This window comes from Dendroctonus ponderosae, unplaced genomic scaffold (genome assembly GCF_020466585.1).
Source record: "Dendroctonus ponderosae isolate FM_Combo_2020 unplaced genomic scaffold, Dpon_F_20191213v2 Dpon_F_20191213_4, whole genome shotgun sequence".
Taxonomy (NCBI): domain Eukaryota; kingdom Metazoa; phylum Arthropoda; class Insecta; order Coleoptera; family Curculionidae; genus Dendroctonus; species Dendroctonus ponderosae.
In genome coordinates, this window is record NW_026018611.1 from 1,622,247 (window position 1) to 1,643,240 (window position 20,994).

The 20,994-nt window shown below is 43.7% G+C and overlaps 3 protein-coding genes across 3 annotated transcripts in view; all 3 read left to right on the forward strand.

Moving 5' to 3' along the window:
• The window catches only part of LOC109543012 (T-box transcription factor TBX10), a 16,958-nt gene extending 10,140 nt beyond the window's left edge, over positions 1-6,818 (forward strand). The window contains exons 8-9 of the mRNA XM_019912520.2: positions 3,297-3,379; positions 6,139-6,818. Coding sequence (XP_019768079.2) covers positions 3,297-3,379; positions 6,139-6,530 — 475 coding nt within the window. The 3' untranslated portion in view covers positions 6,531-6,818. The remainder of the gene's footprint in view (positions 1-3,296; positions 3,380-6,138) is intronic.
• A 9,656-nt stretch (positions 6,819-16,474) lies between these two features.
• Positions 16,475-19,415, forward strand: LOC109543016 (splicing factor ESS-2 homolog). Its single transcript, XM_019912524.2, has 7 exons — positions 16,475-16,743; positions 16,793-16,946; positions 16,999-17,338; positions 17,401-17,584; positions 17,635-17,822; positions 17,875-18,012; positions 18,067-19,415. The coding sequence occupies exons 1-7, from the start codon at positions 16,597-16,599 to the stop codon at positions 18,344-18,346; spliced, it is 1,431 nt and encodes a 476-aa protein (XP_019768083.2). The 5' UTR covers positions 16,475-16,596; the 3' UTR covers positions 18,347-19,415.
• LOC109543052 (glucose dehydrogenase [FAD, quinone]) overlaps positions 19,145-20,994 on the forward strand; it is a 14,427-nt gene continuing 12,577 nt past the window's right edge. The window contains exon 1 of the mRNA XM_019912573.2: positions 19,145-19,231. The gene's annotated coding sequence lies outside the window, so the exon portion shown is untranslated. The remainder of the gene's footprint in view (positions 19,232-20,994) is intronic.

Genomic DNA, 20,994 nt, shown 5'->3' on the forward strand with positions numbered 1-20,994 from the left:
TCTCATCACTAATTCAGCACCTTGTTAACCTGCAACCCTGCATTTTAAAGGAGCCTTTACATACCATTAAAATGACCACTAATACACTTTCGAAATTAAAAAAAAGGTCAAGACCATCATCCGTGGAAGATCAGGGTAGTTTTCCAGAAAAAGTTGCATCTCGAACCCTAGTCGAGTTCTGAACCAGTGATGCCATACAAGGGAATTTTTCCCTAGATCTAGGGATTTTTCTCAGGCCAAAAAAAAGGATTTTAAACATTTTTCGTTTAAATTTAAAGAATAAATAAGAAGAATACAAATTGAAGCAAAATTATGAGCTACATTTTTTTGCATTTTTAAAATTTTGCAATATACGGTTTTCAATAAAAGTTTTAGCTTCACTTACCATTTTTTATTAGACATTTTTATTTATATTTTTTTGCAAATCTAGGGGTTTTTTAAGTGACCATCTGGGGATTTTAATCTTACCGATCTTGCATCACTGTTCTGAACTACGACAAAATCAGCTTATTCAGCACCAAAATGACATACTTTTACAAATATTCGTGTAAATGAAATAATTTATGCGCGAGAAAAAATTAAATATTGTTGTAACGTTGAAACCTCAAGAACATTTTCCACCTGATCGTTGCATTCCCCGGTTGCATTTTCGCAACTTTTGTGCGGATTTTTCGTTAGAAACTGACTTATTTTTCTCGTTTTGGATTGAGAAAAGTAATTGTTATCGCTTGCGGATTGAGAAATTTCTCGGCGAAATAATCGTCGCCTTCGAGTGATTTTTTTGGGCCCATCCAGTAAGAAATTGAGCGGTTTTTCAATTTGAGTATTGAGAAATCTAAAATCAAATGAGAAATTTTTAGTGAAAACGTCTGATTATTAGTATTTCACTTAGAAACTGTCCATTTTCGCAATTTTAGAGTAGTTTTATTGAGAAAATTACTTGTTTCTCTCGCTTTGGATTGAGAAATTATACTATAAATTGTTCGCCCGAGCGATTTTTTTTGGAAAATCCGGTGAGAAATCACGTAGTTTTTCAAATTAAGTACTGAGAAATAAAATTCTGAGTCAAAACGTCTAATTATCAGTGCCTCACTGGGGCGCTGTTCATTTTCGCTATTGTGAAAGACTAGTTGAGAAACGGGTAAACTTATCTTACTTTTGTATTGAGAAATCAAGAACTTCCGGGTAACTTTTGCGCTTTTCGATGGCGATTTGCCGCAAAAAATTGATGCCTTCGAAATATATAGCATTTTGTCATAGTTTTGGGGCAAATTCAGTGATCAGTCTATTGCTTTCTCAATTTGGGTATTGAGAAAACTGACACATGATGAGTGTCCCACTGCGATTCGGTTTGTTTTTGCAACTTTGGACGCTTTGCGGCGCATTGGCAGCGAGAAATCAATTTATTTCTCGCGTTTTGGACCGAGAAACTGAGCTCCGAGGCGCAATTATGGTTGTATGCAGCGACTATTTACTGACAATTATTCTCTGATAATTAAGCTGAACAATTACCGAGCGACCCACATTCTCTGCTTCGTAAATGCTCCATTTTGGAGACACTCTATAGATCACCGGGCCGAAAATAGCCTCGAAACACAACCATCGTTAACCCGACAGCTGTCAGTAGACCGTGACAAGCACTAAACTGCTCATAAAATGTCAACAGGCTCAAGACAATTATTCGCGTCTATCAGAAGATAGTCACTGTCTCTGTCTGCTTTCTAACGGTTATTAATTGATAGACTTAAACCGAGCATGATGGCTTCTACTACTAAACTTTGGGCGGCGCACGCCAGCCTGAAGATGCCAATGATGCGCGCAAGCGAAACGTCCAGACCAAATCCCTACCGATGATGCCCGAATAGCCAAAAATCCTAAAATCGACCCTAATTTCTGCGCGGTTTTACGTGGAAAACCAAACAAAATTAACTGGGTTTTCATGTCCAGATGTTTCCACTGACTTTTGACGTTTCTCCACTGCGGTGCAATCGTTATTGAAAATCGCTACTAAAACATTTTAAGGCGTGAAGGTATCAAGTCCGAACGTAGCAACCGGCAGGCCATCGGCACTCCTATGAGTGCGAGAGAGACCTCCGAGGCCAGCTACGCTCCTGACTGGAAAAATCAGTTTTATGCGATTTTGATCCACAGTGCCAAACGCAAAAAAATGTACAAGACCTACTTGCTAAGATGAGTGGAAAAACTGCACCACTTTGGGGCCCAAACCACTGTAATAAGTGAAGGCAAAGCCCCACTAATCCCCCGTGTTGCTGTTTGCACAGCGATAAGACAGTTATTTATTTGTTTATGGACTGTTTTCCACATTGGGCCAATTGAATGGGCCGCAATCAAGTCGCTTAATGATTCCCTGGAAAGGAGCGGGAATTTTATAATTAATTTACCGGCCTCAGTGGCGTAGAGCCGCTAAGGAAAAACGACTGAACTGAACCAATTTGTGGACGCAGAACAGTGTCGTGCAAGCAAAGCAAAAGAATCGACCCGCTCTTAGGAGCGTTTAAACGTCAGCCAGCAACATGAAGAACGTCAAACTGTCGGGAACAGTGACATGGAAACGGTGGTTTAATTCGAAGCGCACGACCCCTTAATTGCAAAAGCCTCCCATAAACTTCAGCGGGTTTTCGAATATTTTCACTTAATTTGATCGTAAACTCGCCGAGAGTGAAGCTGATGTGACAAATTTAAGCCGAAGCGTCGCCTTAAATCTGTGGCGGAAGCCGTTTCGGGACATGAATTGTGGCCGAAGCCGACGGCACCGTTTATTTCGGACTTGGCGCCCCCTTTTATTCATTTTTCAATAGGCACGACAGTCAACACTTGATCTATCTACCATTGGTCCCGTTTTGCCCAAGGTTYCCCTACGAGATTTGCCGCAGGGGAACATGGTGCATAGCTGACCAAACGGTGATTGAAAAACCTTTCATTCCACTCGAAAACTGCGCTGTTKGGATTTCAGAAAAATCTTGCACCGATTCAGGCGACTAATTTGCGATCACACTTTCCGCCTTTATCCAGCAAAGCCGGATCTATTTCGGGTGGTGGMTGCCAAGGCGGGATTAATAACCCTCAACTATTCAGTCGCATCGATCTTCTTCCGACACCCGACGGCCCCCTTACAAATGACTCCCTTTTCGTAGACGGTTTGTTACGGCATTTTTCGAATACATGCTCATGTCCTAATTGCCACTTGGCTGGATGGATGGGCCCGCCGATTCGCCCGATTTCGCCCCAATTGAGCGTGATTGCTAATTGGATTTAGCTGATTTTTTCTGTTGCAGATCACCCGAAGTGTCCAGTCCGTCCAATCAGCAGCGCCAACGAACTACGTCCCGATCAACCCCAAACAGTTGCGGCACCAAAGGTGAGATAGTTAGTGCCTACTAAGAGGGTCTGAACCGCCCAATTAGCCCCGACGTTTCGTGATTAGGCCTGCGTCAGCATCGTTTGTCCGCCGCCTCGGTTGCAAACCCATCGATTTTTGAGTTGGAGCGCGCCAATCGCGACGTTGACACTTGACATACATATACAAAGAAGGGCAAGTTCCGTGAAAACGTTCGAGGCTTTTGCAGTGTTCAAAAATGAGATTAAGGTGCGTTTGCACTCGCATGGCTTGCATATGGAATTTCCATTGTCCAAAGATGCCCGAAAGCTATGTTTTGAGGCGCAAAGGCGTAAAGTGGGAACGTAGTAGCCGTCAGCTTTATTGCCGCGGTCATGGGTTCCTATGTGTGCGAGTGAGATAACCGATGCGAGCCGCGTTCCAGAATGTAAGTGAGATGCAAAATTTGCGAATTTTTGGAACAAAWTACTCGAATGATCGATGAACGGCGTTAATCCAAACAGGAACTCCCATCTCATTGTTCTATTATCACATAAACAACATAAACTAATATGTGCACTGGTGATGTAACGGATCGATTAAGCGCGGAACAAATCAAGCCATTTTTGCATTTTCGACGTTGATCACAAACATGACCTGAAGTGTCAAAAAAACGTCAGTTTTTAAAWCGCGCTTTAACTGAGAAAAACATTGGATCCGGCGGAGAAAATTGTGAAAAACGCGAGCCAAGACAGTCTAGTTATTGTTCCTGATCAATTTTTCTGAGTAACTGGCATTTAATTAGTAATTTTTCGAAAAATACTGCAGCGACTGACAACCCGTTCACGGAACATTTGGTCACACCGCAATGACAAGCATCGGGAGTTTTCTCGTTTATTTATGGGAGAGTGGTTGAATTTGTTGCAAAAGGCACCAAGAAATTAAAAATGTTCTAAAATCAATGGGGTTGAATGACATTTCCAACTCTTTTTTTTAGCAAAACTAATCCACATTTACAGCAAGCCGAAGTTTGCAAGTTATGAATTTTTACAGGCAGGTTTGTACTATTAAAATATCGGGCAAAAAGCGACAACGTTTACATTTGACTAAGTGAGAAATGGTTTGAACTCACCAGTGCAGCAAACCTGAGCATCCATGACTGCAGTTAACTGGAATAAATGCGTCAACGTCATTTCACTACTTTCACGGAACCAACAACAGCAAAAACAGCGCCGAAACTCTGGGTACTGATGATGCGAGGATTGATTAAGCGCGGAACAAATCAAGTCAATTGTGCGGGCGCTCTTTTCCAACATTCAACACACGCATAACCTCTAGTGTCAAAAAAACGTCAGTTTTCAAATCGCGCTTTAACTGAGAAAAACGTTGGATCCGGCGGAGAAAATTGTGAAAAACGCGAGCCAAGACAGTCTAGTTATTGAACCTGATCAGTTTTTTTGRGTAACTGGCAATTAATTGGCGATTTTTCGAAAAACACTGCAGCCACTGACAACCCGTTCGCGCAACATTTGGTCACACCATAATGACAAGCATGGGGAGTTTTCTCGTTTACTTAGGGGAGAGTGGATGAATTTGGTGAAAATTGCTCACATGTACCAGGAAATTAAAAACTGTTCTAAAATCAATGGGGTTGAATGACACAAACAATTTGGGGGTTCTTCTAAATAAAGCCTTGAGAAGAATGGGGTTAAATATCAATCACCCTGTACAGATTTGTACGGGAAAATAAGGCTAATTCAATAAAGACTGTGGCTTTGAAAGGAACGGATGTCGACAATGCGTCGCTTTGTGCTCGGAGATTGTACGAAATGGGCTTCGTCTCGAAAAGCGCGCAATTTCCTCTTCTTTAGGGAGATTTAAAGACATTAAGCCCTTAACTGGGAGGGCACTAATATAGTTTTTTGCAAATTTCTCAGTTTTTAATAATTTTTTTAACTATTTTTTCTGTACTCCCAAGTCACCCCCAGAGAACACCTCCAGAGGAGTGATGCCAATTCTGAACCACCCTGTATATAACTTCGAAAATAACTCCGCAATCGTAAATTCGCCTTTGTGTACAATTCGAAGCGTAATTATTTCATTGGATGCAGCCAATTTCGAGCTCAGTTAGAGGAAATTTCGTGTAAACAGTGACGGTTAATGTTTTGTTTTCGAGAAAAAATCGATTTTATTCGATTTCAAAGCGGAACCGGAAAGTTACGAGCGGGCCGGTGCCCGGCGTGTTTATGCCGCCCTAATAAACAATAAAACGTCCAACTAATGTGTTATCGCAGGAGGCCGCCCTCAAAATACCTCCGGCAGTTTTTTGGCTCGGTTGCAGTTCAAGTCTAGTAGGCGTCGTTGCCACCAGATCAGCCCGACTGAAGTTAAAGGGGCCATTTGCGATCCCCAGCCGGCCTCCTGCTGGCTTTTGTTTATGGAAACTGGGAAAAAATGCATGGATGCTTAGAAGCGGCAGCCAAGATCGTCGTAAAATTCCAGCTGGCAATTACAGCAATCTAAACACACTTTGAGATCGCGCCCATCTCGTCTAGATCTCGAAATTAACCTGTCAAAATCGACAGTTAAAGTAACTGACAGTTAAACTAACTAACTCGCGAACCGTCGCTTTTTTACGGCTCCCCTCAAAGATCATTACCGAGCGGTGTTTACAGTGCGGACGCCCGTTTGGTCTCACTTTTTCGTTGGTTTTGCTCCGATCAGTCAGTCGAGTAAACAAGCCAGAACCAGTTGTTTACGAAACCATTCAGGGCCCGAAATAATCCGACATTCCGTTGCAGATGATGAGGGCGCTGAGCACGCGGCACCGACCCAAACCCACCAATCGGACGCGCTGCACAATCCCCACCCCTCGATGATCTTCCAGAACCGGTACCAGCCGACCAATCAGACGGCCAGCCCTGCGCTGCTCCAGTCCAACATACTCAGTGCCGGCCTCAGCCCGATCGCCCAGCCCTACTCGGCGGAAATTTGCAACTACGGCCCCGTCTACCATCCGCACAACATTCTGCACAACTACAATGCGGTCTACACCAATGACAAGTCGATGCGACCTGCCAATTTCGGTCGCGGCATGTACGGCGGCTATCAGGGCTTTTACAATAATGGAAATTTCCGATCGGCAACCCTGACCAGTGCCCATCAAAGTGGCTACGATTTTGCGCCGCGATAGTGCGCACGTCAATGTCAATGTCAGTGTCAACTAGGGGGCCGAGCGATTGTTGTCAATGTCACTTTCGCTTGCTTGATTTCTCACCTACAAGTTGTGGCCAATTCGACTCCGCTAGGTATACAGGGTGGTCCTCTACTAATGAGACAAACGCACTCTATTGTTTAGGTAGAAATACGAAATTTTGATTTATTTGTCTCACTGCGTGTAATAGTCATTGTATTTTTCTTTCCTGGGATATAAAAATGTTCATATCGTTTATGTCATATAACGTTTCGGCGAGACAACAGCGCCATCATCAGATTTAAAATCCATACAAACTCATAATTGGGAAATATTAGACTCTTTTAGGTCTTTGCTGTTTTGAAATCTCAAATTTGTTCGAATTATTGTCTACATTTGCTGCGCAGGCAAATGTCGAAGATCGTAACATCAAACGTTTCAACATAAACGGAAAAGCTTGCAACAGTGTTTGCATTTTCCGGGCAACTCTATTCTTTACAGGGTGGTCTCAAAAAATCAAATCCCTGTGGTGTAGAAATACTGAAAAACTTTTTTGTCCAACGATTTGGCACTGTTTCATTTGCCACCCGGTAGAAAATTTATCTGAACCACTACTTTTGTTGCAAAAACACCCGTTAATCGAAAAAAAAAATGCCCAAAATCACGCTTCAAACAAAATCGCAATCGCTCTAAGCAATCAGATTTATTCAGTTGCAAAGTTGGTCCAAATTCGTGAGGGTCACGCTGATTTGGTTGAGCAGTGTAGAAGGCGCGCCCAACAAACGAGGCGACTGTTTTTTTGCACTTTGCGTGAGCTAATCAGTCAGACGGTGGAGTTTAGAGAGTCTTTTGCGGAAAATCTGTTGGCATAGGAGAAGTACTAGAAAATTTTGTTTTTTGTTATAAATGTCGAGTTCGCTTAGTTGAAGAGAGCACTGGAAGCGCGCTGAGTGTAAAGTGAACATTTTTCCAAAAACTCTGCCAAGCTGAAACTTTTTGACTTTTTTTCGTTTTTTTGCAGTGTTCTAAAAAGTTCGTTTCGAGCAAATGGTCAAAAAACTCATTATTTTTTACATTAACCATCATACAAACTAGTAGCTGAATTTCACTTTTCCCCGTATCTGCACAAATTTTCGCAATTGAGGCGATTTTTTTCGAAACTAGCGATTCAATTCGAACTCCGTAGCTGTAGGCAAAGTCTGTCTTAAATTCACACAAAAATATCGTTTTTCTGTCTTTTCTCCTTAACGCGATTTTTAACTGAAGAGCATCACTTTCGATGAATTGTTAAGCCCATGTGGTTGAAGACAATAGGAAAATTTCTGTCGAAAAGTTTGCGAGAAGATCGAAAAAAAAACAGATAATTTTTGACTCGATTTTAGCTGGATTTTTTACATGACTTTTCCGAAATCAACACGTATTTTTTCCAAAACTTTAGAGATTTATTTCAAATTTACTGACGCTAAGGAAGGCTCTGCAACATTGCCTTTAAACATCAGTTTTTCTTCGTTTGCTCCCTAACGAAACCTCTAATCGCGAAAAAAACAAAATGTCCCAAAACGCGAGGGAAAATGGGAAAAATTGAGTTGAAAGAATTTGCCAAAAAACTAATAATTTTTTTCATTTTCCACATTTGTTGTTGCATGTTGAACTAATAGACTTTTTCGGTTAAATCCCTCCCAATCTGAAATATTTGCGCCGTTTAATCGCTTTTACGGAAATAGCGCCACTTTTTTACTGGATTTACGGCAACTTTGCACCCAACTAAATTAAAAAAATCGACACTTTAAATCCTTCACAAACCCGCTGAAGTAATTGCAAGTGAAAAATTCGCTTTTTCCTTCAGGATTTGATCGCTTAAGTGCAATGGGATGCTTAGAACGCATCACCATCACAAGTTCAATCTAAAAACCGCACACCATCGAAATCGAATCATTTTAATGAAACTCATTTTCCCATTCAGGAACGTGGCAAACATCGGTTCTCTCTCTCGCACCCAACGGGGTCTATAGGAGATGCCCGATGGTCGGCGCGTTGCTACGTTCCAACTTGACACCTCCCTCGCTGGAAATAATTCAGTTTTCAGCGTGACAATGTTCGAAAAAGCATTTTTTGCCAGTTTTCGATTACTTTTCATCTTATTAGAGAACACGCCCACATTCGTTTAGGGACTAGTTTTGAAAAGTAGTCAAAAACTCCAAAAAATTGGGCGCAAACGCATTATCCAAACCACACTTTGTGAGGGTCAAATCTGGGCTCTAATGTGGGTGGCCAACTCGAATGTTTAAGATCTGCATTTGATTTAATAGTTTTTACGGAAATAGTCGCTTTTTTACTGGATTTATGGCAACTTTGCGCCAAATTAAATTAAAAAAACAGACACTTTAAATGCTTCATAAACTTGAGGCCCTGGGGAAGGCGACAATTAATTGCCGAAATTCTGGTAGCTAAAAAAGTTTTTCGTTTTCTTCACCACTGCCCAAACGCAATTCCCAAGAAAAATCAACCATCCTGCAATTAGTCGATATCGGTATTATACGCTTGCTGCGCAGGCAAATGTCGACAATAATTCGAACAAATTTGAGGTTTCAAGACAGCAAAGACCTAAAAGAATCTAATATTTCCCAATTATAAGTTTGTATAGATTTTAAATCTGATGATGGCGCTGTTGTCTCGCCGAAACGTTATGAAAGGAAATGACACTGTGACACCCTATAGCTCCGAAACTACGAACTTTCAGAGAAAACAAATTGGCCTGAAGCGCATTGGTTTTGTGGCATTAGTAGAGGACCACCCTGTACAAGCGGCCCATCGACATTCTGACCAATAGACAAACATTTACAACCGGGGGTTTCACCCATTCTACAGGGTGCGCCATTTAAACCAAAGTGCCTTAAAACCAACCAAAAGTATCCAATCCCTGTGCCTTAATAGACACCAAATACTCGCAACCAAAGAAGTATTATGTATAGAACACGGTTAACACGTAGTTTTCAGCGGTTCAAACTTAGCTGCTAACCTACAGGGTGGTGCGGAATGAACCATGTTTGTAGACGCGTTCGTTCCCCAGCTTCCCGTAGGTGGATGAAAAATGTACATTTTCTGTGTTACTAGTTTCTAGAACAATCGCCTTAGACAGTGCCAAAAATAGTGCGTAAGCCAATCACATAGCCGAGTTACGGTGGGAATTTATTTATTTATTAAAACCATTACGTGTAGCAATTTTTGCAGTTTTATTTCCGCATCTTGGGCGACGAAACCCGCCCACCCAAATGCAGCATGCCCGAGAGCCATCAATTCGTCTGTCAGTGCCATCGACAACGCTCCATGCGAACCATAAAAAAATAATGTACGACCCAAACGGTGTCATTAGGGAAGTTGTTTGTCGAAACAGGGTGGGCAAATGATAGATTACGGGGACAGTAACTCGATACTCTACTGGTGTCTATTCAGCAGCCCATTTACTGGGAAATTAGACAGCAGTACCCACCTATTAGAGATGCAATGGCAAATGTGACAGGTGTCAAATCCGATCCGAAATCGAGCAGGCCACAATGCGAACAACCAGAAAAAACCAAAGTCGTCTCAAATCGAGAGTGCCATCAGTCATGCAGTGAAACCGACAGATTGAGTCGCATTCGAAGCGAAAATCGCTGCTTAATGGGTTTCGAATTATCCGGGTGTATTTCTGAGTGACACCGGCCCGAAATACTCGGTGTTACTTTGAAAAGGTACTTCGACGATTGACACAAGTTGCCATTTCGCTTAGCAAAATAACCCGCGCTCTATAAACAAACGATTAGATGGTGATTTATGTTCTAATTTTCGAGCGCGCCAGTGAGTGGGAGGAGACGCTGAGGAGGCTGTGGATCGACTCGATTGAAACGAGTTCATTAAGCAAAATTTGGCAGCAAACTGTGCCATCAAAGTCGCATTCCCAGCAAGGACGGTGGTTGATTATGGTCCTATCGTCGCCGATCATTTAGAAAACCGACCAGGAAAGTTAGTATGTCGATGGTGGTTGCGTTGTTATCAGCGCCATGCCTGCAATGGGCGTCCATCGACGTTCTGAACCACAGACAAGTTTTGCTTTTGATCATACGCAGCTTTTTCCGGCATTTGCTCAATTGCACACGCTTTTCTAAATCAAGGCAAAGCGCAAGAGGATTCTCTTTCGAAAATGCGGCCGCAAGTTGGAAGGAAAATTTATATTTTGCTGCTTGGCCACGGTTTAAATATCCAAGAAGCATCCGAGACGAAACCCGATGGTGCAGGCGGTCTTCGTCCAAATTGACAGCGCTCAAATTGCAATTCAGAAATATTCCCCACATTCAATCACTCAGTAACCGCAAAAAATGAGCGTAGGAACCACAGAGCGGCTCTGAACGCCCACTCTTCTACTCAGTAGAGGGCGAAACCGAATATAAAAACGAATTGAAGCAGGAACTACACGATTTGACAGGGGCGACGTCAGTTGTAGGGACAAGTTGGCTTGCACCAAAGACGCTTTCAGGGAGAACGTTCAGGTTCTTGACCGATATCGACTAATTGCGGGATGATTGATTTTTCTTGGGAATTCGGTCTGGGCAGTGGTGAAGAAAAAGAAAAACTTTTTTAGCTGCCAGGCTTTCGGCAATTAATTGTCGCCTTCCTCAGGACCTCAAGTTTATGAAGCATTTAAAGTGTCTGTTTTTTAATTTAGTTTGGCGCAAAGTTGCCATAAATCCAGTAAAAAAGGACTATTTCCGTAAAAGCGATTAAATCAAGTGCAGATCTTAAACATTCGAGTTGACCCCCCACATTAGAGTCCAGATTTGACCCTCACAAAGTGCGGCTTGGAGAATGCGTTTGCGGCCAATTTTTTGGAGTTTTTGGCTACTTTTGAAAACTAGTCGCTAAACGAATGTTGGCGTGTTCTCTAATAACATGCAAAGTAATCGAAAACTGCCAAAAAAATGTTTTTTCGAACTTTGTCACGCTGAAAACTGAATTTTTCGAGCGATGGAGGTGTCAAGTTGGAACGTAGCAACGCGCCGACCATCGGGCATCAGCTATAGAACCCGTTGGGTGCGAGAGAGAGAACCGATGTTTGCCACGTTCCTGAATGGAAAAATAAGTTTCATTAAAATGATTCGATTCGGATGGCGTGCGGTTTTCAGCTCGAACTTGCGGTGGTGACGCGTTCTAACCATCCCATTGCACTTAAGCGATCAAATCTTGAAGGGAAAAGCGAATTTTTCACTTGCAATTACTTCAGCGGGTTTGTGAAGGATTGAAAGTGTCGGTTTTTTAAATTTAGTTGGGCGCAAAATTGTCGTAAATCCAGTAAAAAAGTGGCTATTTTCGTAAAAACGATTAAACGACGCAAATATTTCAGATTGTGAGGGATTTAACCGAAAAAGTCTATTAGTTCAACATGCTGCAATGCTGAAAATGAAAAAACTATTAGTTTTTTTGGCAAATTCTTTCAACTGATTTTTTTCCATTTCTCTCGCGTTTTAGGAAAGCGAGCTAACATTTTGTTTTTTTTCGCGATTAGAGGTTTCGTTAGGGAGCCAACGAAGAAAACTGATGTTTAAGGGTAATGTTGCAGAGCCTTCCTTAGCGTCAGTAAATTTGGAATAAATTTCTAAAGTTTCGGAAAAAATACGTGTTGATTTCGGAAAAGTTATCTAAAAAATCCAGCTAAAATCGAGTCAAAAATTATCTGTTTTTTCCGATCTTCTCGCAAACTTTTCGACAGAAGTTTCCCTATTGTCTTCAACCACTTGCGCTTAACAATTCACCGAGAGTGATTTTCTTCAGTTAAAAATCGCGTTAAGGAGAAAAGACAGAAAAACGGTTTTTTGTGTGAATTTAAGACAGACTTCGCCTACGGCACCGGAGTTTGAATTTAATCGCTACAGTTTCGAAAAAAATCGCCTCAATTGCGAAAATTTGTGCAGGTACGGGGAAAAGTGACAAAAAAATCCAGCCACTAGTTTGTATGATGGTTAATGTCAAAAATAATGAGTTTTTAACCATTTGCTCGAAAAGGACTTTTTAGAACACTGCAAAAAACCGAAAAAAGTCAAAAACTTTCAGTTTGGCAGAGTTTTTGGAAAAATCTTCACTTTACACTCAGTGCGCTTTCAGTGCTCTCTTCAACTAAGCGAATTTCATAATAAAAAACAAATTTTTCTAGTACTTCTCTGATAGTAGGTATCAGAGAACTCGATTCTGTTAGAAGCGTGATTTTGGACATTTCTTTTTCGGTTGACGGGTGTTTTTGCAACAAAAATAGCGGTTCCGATAAATTTTCTACCGGGTGGCAAATGAAACAGTGCCAAATCGTTGAACAAAAAAGTTTTTTCAGTATTTCTACACCATAGGTATTTGATTTTTTGGGACCACCCTGTAAAGACTAGAGCCCGGCAAATTCAAACGCTGTTGCAAGGTTTTCCGTTTATGTTGAAACGTTTGATGTTAAGGTCCAGAAAACAGTTTTTTTTGTTCGACTAGGAGCCTGCCGAACTTTTTTCAGTTGCCAGGGGCTCAAAACGCTGCAAACAGAAAGCAAATCGCTCTAAGCAATCAGATTTTATCCACTTTCTAGGGGCCCAGTCGGGCTTGTAACGTTCATTTTGTTGAGCAGGGCGACAAAAAATTGCCGAAAGCCTGGTAGCTAAAAAAGTTTTTCTTTTTCTTCACCACTGCCCAGGACAAAACAACCATCCTGCAATTAGATCTCCACTGTCCAATATGCAATCAATCGCTGAACTTTAAACACTTCATCTGATGAATCGGACAGTGAAAAAGGCACCCAATTTAGGAAAACCCTCATCTAGCCCGATTTTTTGGCATTTGTTTAACATTAAAAATCCAAGTGGGGCATAAAACCGCATATTTACCATTCGAAAGGCTGAGCGCTATAAAAAGCGAAGATATTCTCCAGACGACTCCCGTATATATTCACTTCGACTAACAAGTGTCCCAAAAGTGGCCTAACCCGTAAAATTTACGACAAATTACGTCAACTAAAGTAAACAGCGAATAAATCACCGAGTCAAGTGTCCGCTTTGTTTGGTGGCCCGGAGGCCCACCTATGTTGTGACAACGTTTCCAGACCCTTGAGAGCCGACCTGAAACAAAATCAGGGGCGTAGATCCGAAGTTCATCCGAATCGATAGTTTTGCGCGGACATTGTCCCTGCTGTTTTTGAGCCAATCTCCACCCCACTGACCCATAAGGCGACAAAAATACGGTGATTTATTGGGCCCTTAAACCATGTGGCCCACGGGTAAATCGGTCTGGATGTGTTGCACATCCAGGACAAATTGTTATCGGGGTGATTTTTTTCCTTAACGCGTATCTGCCAAAAATTAAGTGCGTTAAAAATAGGCGCCGATTCATTCCAGATATTGATAAATTCTCTTTGCACATGGCGTCAGCCGGGCCCATATGGAACCGCTTTATCATTGTCCCTTCCAGGAAAAGAGACATCTTGCGATGCACTTTGTAACAATGTTTACAGTTCGGCTCTGATGCTGGAAAAATTATATTCAAATTTCGCTTTGATGAGATTTTGCAACAAAAAAAAACCACGCAACCCTAAAACTTCTTGAATTCAAGCATGCCCCTGCATTTGGGACACCCTGGATGTCGTAGGAAAACGGCCCCAATTGTCACAAGGGATTTTTGCGGTTGTTGCCTGAAACTGATGAGTTTTCCGGGTGTTTCGGGCATGAGTGGATTACATCTTCTTTCGTACCCAGTTGCGAAAAAAGTCAAAATTAAAACAGCAACTGTCACAGTTGACCGCGCGTAGATGACACTTGTCGCAGTGACATCAAGACGTGCCTGTCAAAATCAACCTGTCTGTGTTAGGTCGATTGCGCGGCCAGCTCGACGATAAAACGAGGACAGTTTGGACGGGCCCGATTGAGCAAATCGCATTTTTTCTCGCGGCTGCGGCGCAAATCAATCGCACTCAAGATGATAAACGCCCTGTTTTGACGGGGCCTGTTCTACACCCTGGAGCGGCTGTGATTTATAAAATATCCTCAATCTCCGCGATTCAAGCAAAACAATAAGAAACGCTAAAATATTGTCTTCTTTGAAGCCGACCAATCCCGCATAAACAGTGCGCTCGAAAAGATTTACTGCAAAAACAATCGGATAAACGAATATAAATTCAATAAATTTGTCATTGGCCGTCGAAAATCGTTTGAAGCTGCTGAAAAATGTTTTCGGATATATCGGCTTCGGGAGTTTTTTCCTGTTTTTCAGTCAGTTTTTCATCGATCGACTGGTGCCGTGCCATGAATGAAAGCCAATTGGTCGAATCAGTCTGTCATTTTTTCACTATTGAACAGGTCCCGGTAAAAGGTCATCTAAATGCAATAAATCTGGGAAAAAGTGACATGTTGGCCGTCGCAAAAAAGACGAACATCTCGCCACAGTTGCCTTGATGTTTCCCTAATGATTAATTAGCAAGGGAGACGTTTAAAAGTGAGCGTGTGACGACTTGTCACGTGTCATTTCGCGTGATTGATGGCAACATACAGGGTGGCACACGGCGCGGACGCGAAAAATGCAACCAGCTCATTGAAGATTTACCCTTAAGATCCGCAAGAATCAAACATGTTTTCTCTTTAACTCAAACACTCGATACATTGAGCTGCATCTCAGCTCAGAAGTCATTCAAACATTCCTCTAGCTTGGCACTTGCAGCAGCTCTGATATTCCCAGATAGAGCAATTGAGCTTGAACAGGAACTTTAGAGCAAAAGGATTGTGCCCTCTTATGGCCCAAAGAGAGCAATTAATCAACTGTCGAAGAAACAATGTCAAACCAAGCGTAAATTAGGACCTGGAGAGCGGTACTTGAGCACCTGATGCACGCCAGGCCTGGGAATTCTCGTCGAACCCTCAATCCTATCAACTTTGCATTACTCCTGCCTACTTGAGGCAAATCACTGCCTGATAAAGCTCAAGTGGGCCTTAAAATTGATTTCGCCTGATTCGTTATTAATTTGTTGTACCATTGACAATGAAACTTTCGGCATCGTTAGGGTTCCGATGTAATTATAAACATATCTAGAGAGAGATTTGGACCAAGAATGTTGATGCTTTGCCGCAAATATTGTTATGTCAGCCCAAAACCAACAGAAACAACCGATTAAACTCACCTAAACCCAGCTGATGAGGGCCAAGAAGTCCGAAACCGGGCCTGGAAGTGCGTGTAATCAGCACATCTTTCGAACAGAAAAAAGCCCAACTAGACGAACGGGGAAAAACCGCGCAGGCCGCCCCTGCATGCTGTCCACATGTGGCGTTGCTTCTGTCTCGCTCCATGGCACATAAATTTCCATACAACGAATATTTCCCGATTTAAAGTAAACTCTAAACATTTTATTCGCACCTCGTAAGGGGCCATTGAAAGACATATGACTGCGACATCCGCGCGTTTGTTCGCCGGCCAAGAGCCATATAATTTCTTTTTCGGGGGTTTTTTATGCGAACAAAACGCTATATACGGTTGGCGTTGTTGTTTTATTAGCGGCGGCCTAATTTATCGTCCGTTGTTTCGCTCAGCCTCTTTTTGTTCTTTGCTCGCTCGAAAAGAAACACCGCGAATCTGGCGGCAATAAAGGCGGCCATAAAGGGGGCGCGTCTAGAATAAATAGGCAAACAATGCGTGGAACCCACCTGGACGTTGAAGGCCCCAAATTCCAAAAAACCATTTACCAGCACCAAATGTATATGAACGACTTTGACAACTGCCAAGAAAATCTGTTGTCTAGAACGACAGTTGCCATCTAGGAGCCAAACTTCACAGCTATTCACTCAACTTCAATTAACCTTTTAGAGCCAGTCAGGACGCTAAAGACCACGGAAAATTATTTTTTTTAAATCAAATCAATTTTTTTGATTTAATTCAAGGCCAAGTAAGTTGAACCTGTCGGGCCGCGCCCACTGACCGCCGGCTATGGCAATGCCGCAATCAGCTGTCCTAACCTCGCTGCCAACCACAACCTAACCTGAACAGACCAACAGAAAACAATAACACGCAAACATCGCAAAAAATGAGCGACTCTGTGGAAAATACCCCGGGGCAAAGAGCCATTGAGGTGATGGAAACCATTCACAAGGAGATCGTGTTCAAAGTGCCCACCAGAACCGCACGGAAGCGACCCAAAGTCCAGGTGTTGGAGGAGGAGACCTATGTGGAGGTGAGTTGGCGCCCCCTAACCAGTCGGTTGCTTTAAAGCCATGTTCCAGGAAATAGCCAACATCATCCAAAGGGACTTCTTTCCGGAGCTGGAGAAAATCAAGGCGCAGAACGAGTACCTGGACGCGATGGAGAGGAACGACACAGTGAGGCTGCGGGAGCTTTACATGAAGTACAGTGGCCGCAGGCCACCAACAGAGCGAAGTAAGAGGCACGACAATGAGTGAAGTTGCCCCCTGACAAATAATGTTATTAGTGCCCAGTCCGGCAACGTTTGAAACCCCCAACAACCTGCACGGCAGTGAGGAGGACATCCCGCAGGCCAATGGAGGCGCAGCTGCAAGCAGTGCGATTCCCAGCCAACCGGCAACCAAGCCCTTGAGCCTCGACCAGTACCTCAACTCGCACACGTCGCAAGACAACGAGAGTTTTGAGGAAATCCTTGAGACCAGCTCGCGGAAACTCCAGGAAAAGTACAAGTATCTATACGGAGTTGAGCAGGGCAGCGAGGAGAGCCAGAGCAAAATGCTGGCGCTGCCCTCCATTCAACAACAGGCCGCTCCAGTCCAGAAGCCCCTGAACCTGGACACTTGGGGGTAAGCCCCGCTGCTTCCAACTGTATAATGTGCAACTACGCAGGACTACCTACTCTTTGCAGGTACAAGAACAGGAACTATTTGATGTTCAATCCAGATGGGGTCGAGTTAAGCGCAGAGGAGGAATTGAAGCTGATCAAGGACAAGCAGGAGATCACCTACGAAAACACCAGGCTGAGGCTCAACCCGTTCAACGAGGTGCAGAGCAAGGAAACCATCAACGAGCTGGCCAAAACCCAGGCCAAGGTAACCCCAGGAGGGCCATTGAGGAGGTTTTTTAACCCACAGTTTTCCAGGTTTTGGATGGCAAAATAGGAGTGGACGGCAAAGAGCTGCAGAAGCCCGAAACGCCGCGAGTGGGCGGGTTTAGGTTGATCCGCTCGCCCTCGCCGTCCCCCAGCCTGCTGGCAAGCCCCCTGATGACCTGGGGGGAGATCGAGGGCACCCCCTTTAGGCTGGACGGGGGCGACACACCACTGCCCAGGTATTTAACGCTTCGCAAACTTCGCCACGTGTATTCACACAAACCTTTGCAGGTCGAAAGGGCCGTCTTTCAAAATGTCTGAGCCCCCTCGCAGGGAGCAGCTCGCCTTTGCTCTAGCCGAGAGAGTGGGAGAAAAGAACCGCGACCAGAAAAAGCGGGCTCTGGACGCCCAAAGGCGCCAGTTTAGCACGTAAGGCTCAAGGCATTCAGCAAACGAACCGCACTGAACAGTGGTGTTTTCCAGGCCCTCCCCCAGGCCGAACAGTTCGACGATAGAGCGACTGGCCAGCATGTCGCCAGCGGCGCGCCGACTGGCCACAGCGCATCTGAAGCTGCCAGGGGCCGGTCTGCTGAGCCCCCGGACCCCCCAGACGCCCAAACTGGCCAAGACGCCCACCCCCAAAAGGGCCACGACCCCTAAGTTGGATTTGGGCATCAAGAAAATGGGGGACAAGGAAGTTTCCACGGACGATTTGCTCAAGATCCCGGTGCCGGCTCGGAAATCGGCTGCAGACTTTTTTTAACGCGTTTGGGATTGCTGCTAATGACGGTCATTGAGGAGTTGGGCAATCGAGGCCAGTGCGAGATTGGCATTGCGCGCTGATTAAAGGCGAATTGATCTACTTTTTCATTCAAGACTGCTTACTATCTACCATTGAGCGTAGTTGTGGAGTGTTTGGGCACTCTTCAGCGACTCGCTGGCTCATTGAAGCGCTAATGGGACGGGGTTTCAACAATGGACTGTAGCGTTTAATTGAGATGCAAATCGCCCACGCGCCAGCCGAAATTGCCGGGTACTGGAGCGTTTTACCGATGTTAAAAGGCGAATTATCTTGACGATCGCGAATTTGTCAAGCGGTTGCCTAATCGGGGTGGCTTGCGCAACCGGAGCTGCGGTCGTTGAAACACAATTGTGGGATTTAGCCATCCATTCTTCTTTTGGAACGTTGCGGCTGTATGGGCCGTTCTTCATTCCTGTGACCTTTCGCTACAGCTTAATCGCCCGATCTTTCTTCATTCACTCAGTGGCTGAAAAAACCGGGCGCGGCAAGGCCGCGCACTTATTGCTTTTCGATTAACAACCATATGCACTTAGAGCTTTTGGGCAATTTGAGTCATGCTTCAGCTATGCGCGTTTGGAGCGCACACCTCTAGTTCCAGTCGAGTACTAAAGTGCGGATTCGCTCATAGATAAAGACTGATTCGCCACCACCACAGTGCAATTGATGGGACTCCTACTATTGGGTCTGGTAGCGTGCAAAGCACGCGAAGAACCACCGCGGCCAGTTACCGATTTGCGGTACAACCAGCTACTAACGGTGGTTTTGCGCGTCTTGCCCGGTCGCATTGCGGTTTTGCGCGCGATTTTTGTTTATCATTTTTTGCTGGATACGCCCGTTGTTTGGAAAGTGAGTATTCGCTAGTTGTTAAAAAAAACTGATTTTTCCCCATTAAGCGCTTGGTTTAACTGCATTTTCACCTCTGTGTGGATGGGGACGGGGTTGGGTTTTCGACGTTATTTGCTAGTTTTTACACGTTTTTTGCTGGGAGACTGTACCTGAGTGTGTGAAGAATAAAACGAAATTCTGGGTTTTTGCTTTAGTTTGGTTTAGCTGGCCGAAACAGGTGAACTCGACAAGCGGAAGCACGGGTGATTTGCGCAAAAAACGCCGTCCACTGGCTGAAAGCAGGATCTAGAATCGGCCAATTGAAATAATTATGAATTGATTGGGTTGAATAGCATAACGTCTAGGTCAAATGCCTCTTACTATTGTCCGAGTCGGGTTTAACCACTGATCGGCTAAAGGGACGATTTGCGGGTTTCCATCCGCCAGACTGAGTGGTGGTTCCACCAATTAACGTTAAGTCGATTAAGCGCGACCTTTTTCATCAAACCCATTATCGACAATTTCCTTAGACAAATCGCGACATTGGCTCGATTAAATCATTTTTTGCGCATTTTGTGGCATATTCCCAGGCCCTTTTCGGCCCGCTAGTAGAGCAGGCTTCCTGCAATGCGTTCACTTTCACTCTAAAAGATATGCAACGTGATAAGCCCATATAAGGCGCAGATCGAGTTTGCCACTGCTAAAGCGGGCGTTAGCGCAAACCTGCGAATTTTTCGCCCCAAGTGGAAGACTAGGCCGAAACGATCATGAAGACAATTTTCCCATTGGTGTCATATCGACGATGGAAAAGCAATGCTGTTATGCAATCGGGCAAGTGTGGCACTTTTAGGCCTAGATAGCGGCAGCTGATTGCAAAGTCAATGGAATCGATAATGTGCAGCAACAGTGTGTCGCAGATATCCATGAAAATGTGCACATTTCCCATAACAATAGCCGTCTCACGAAACGTTTCGACAGATTTCTTCATCGCGGCCGGAATGTTAATTTTCATTTATTTTCTAAACAATCTAAATGCGATTATTGCCATAGTTGGCTGGAATTTGCATATTTGCCATATATAAAACCGTGTATGACATAACGCGATTTGAAATCCATTTTGGGAAACAATTGAACCCAAAACCCCTCAAAACGCGCGCAAACAATGCATCGAAACTTACACCGCGCAATTAAATTTTGATGAAATACCCTGATGATGATGATGATGATATAACGTGGAAGATGCGCACAATTAACATGAAAATTACTAATTTAAATGTGTTGATTCGGTTTCGAAACGAATGCCTGCTTGAGCGTCACGATTTAGTAACAAAGGCCCATCTATTCGATTTGAATATCACCGCAGGCATTTGTTGTTTTCCTGTTCCAAGAGCGCCGCAAATTCGCCATTGCATCTTCTTCCTTCGATTGTTGCTAATTATCGAATTGGGAACGGTAATCGAATCGGCTGATTTGGAAAAGTTCAATGTCAACAATTGCTAAATCGCCATTTATTTCAATGTTTGGCTCGCTTCCAATTTGCTTGCTTCGTGGCATTTTCTAAACGCAAATTCACCACAGTCAGTCGACATCATTTTACACAGATTCGATCGAAGACAAAGCATAACTTTCCGCTGTTCTTATCGCACCAGGAAGATCGGTTGCATATCTACTAAAGGCCGCGATTATTGATCGATTTTTTCTTTTTTAAAACCATCGAGAAACTCGAGTGAAAGTCTTATGTCCGACAGGCACTGCGCTTAAATGAATTCAAATCTAGTTAACTG

Coding starts and splice junctions, on each gene's coding strand:
- LOC109543016 (XM_019912524.2), top strand. CDS start 16,597: ATGAGCGACTCTGTGGAAAATACCCCGGGGCAAAGAGCCATTGAGGTG. Junction 16,947..16,998: donor CAGGCCACCAACAGAGCGAA/GTAAGAGGCACG, acceptor TAATGTTATTAG/TGCCCAGTCCGGCAACGTTT. Junction 17,339..17,400: donor CTGAACCTGGACACTTGGGG/GTAAGCCCCGCT, acceptor TACTCTTTGCAG/GTACAAGAACAGGAACTATT.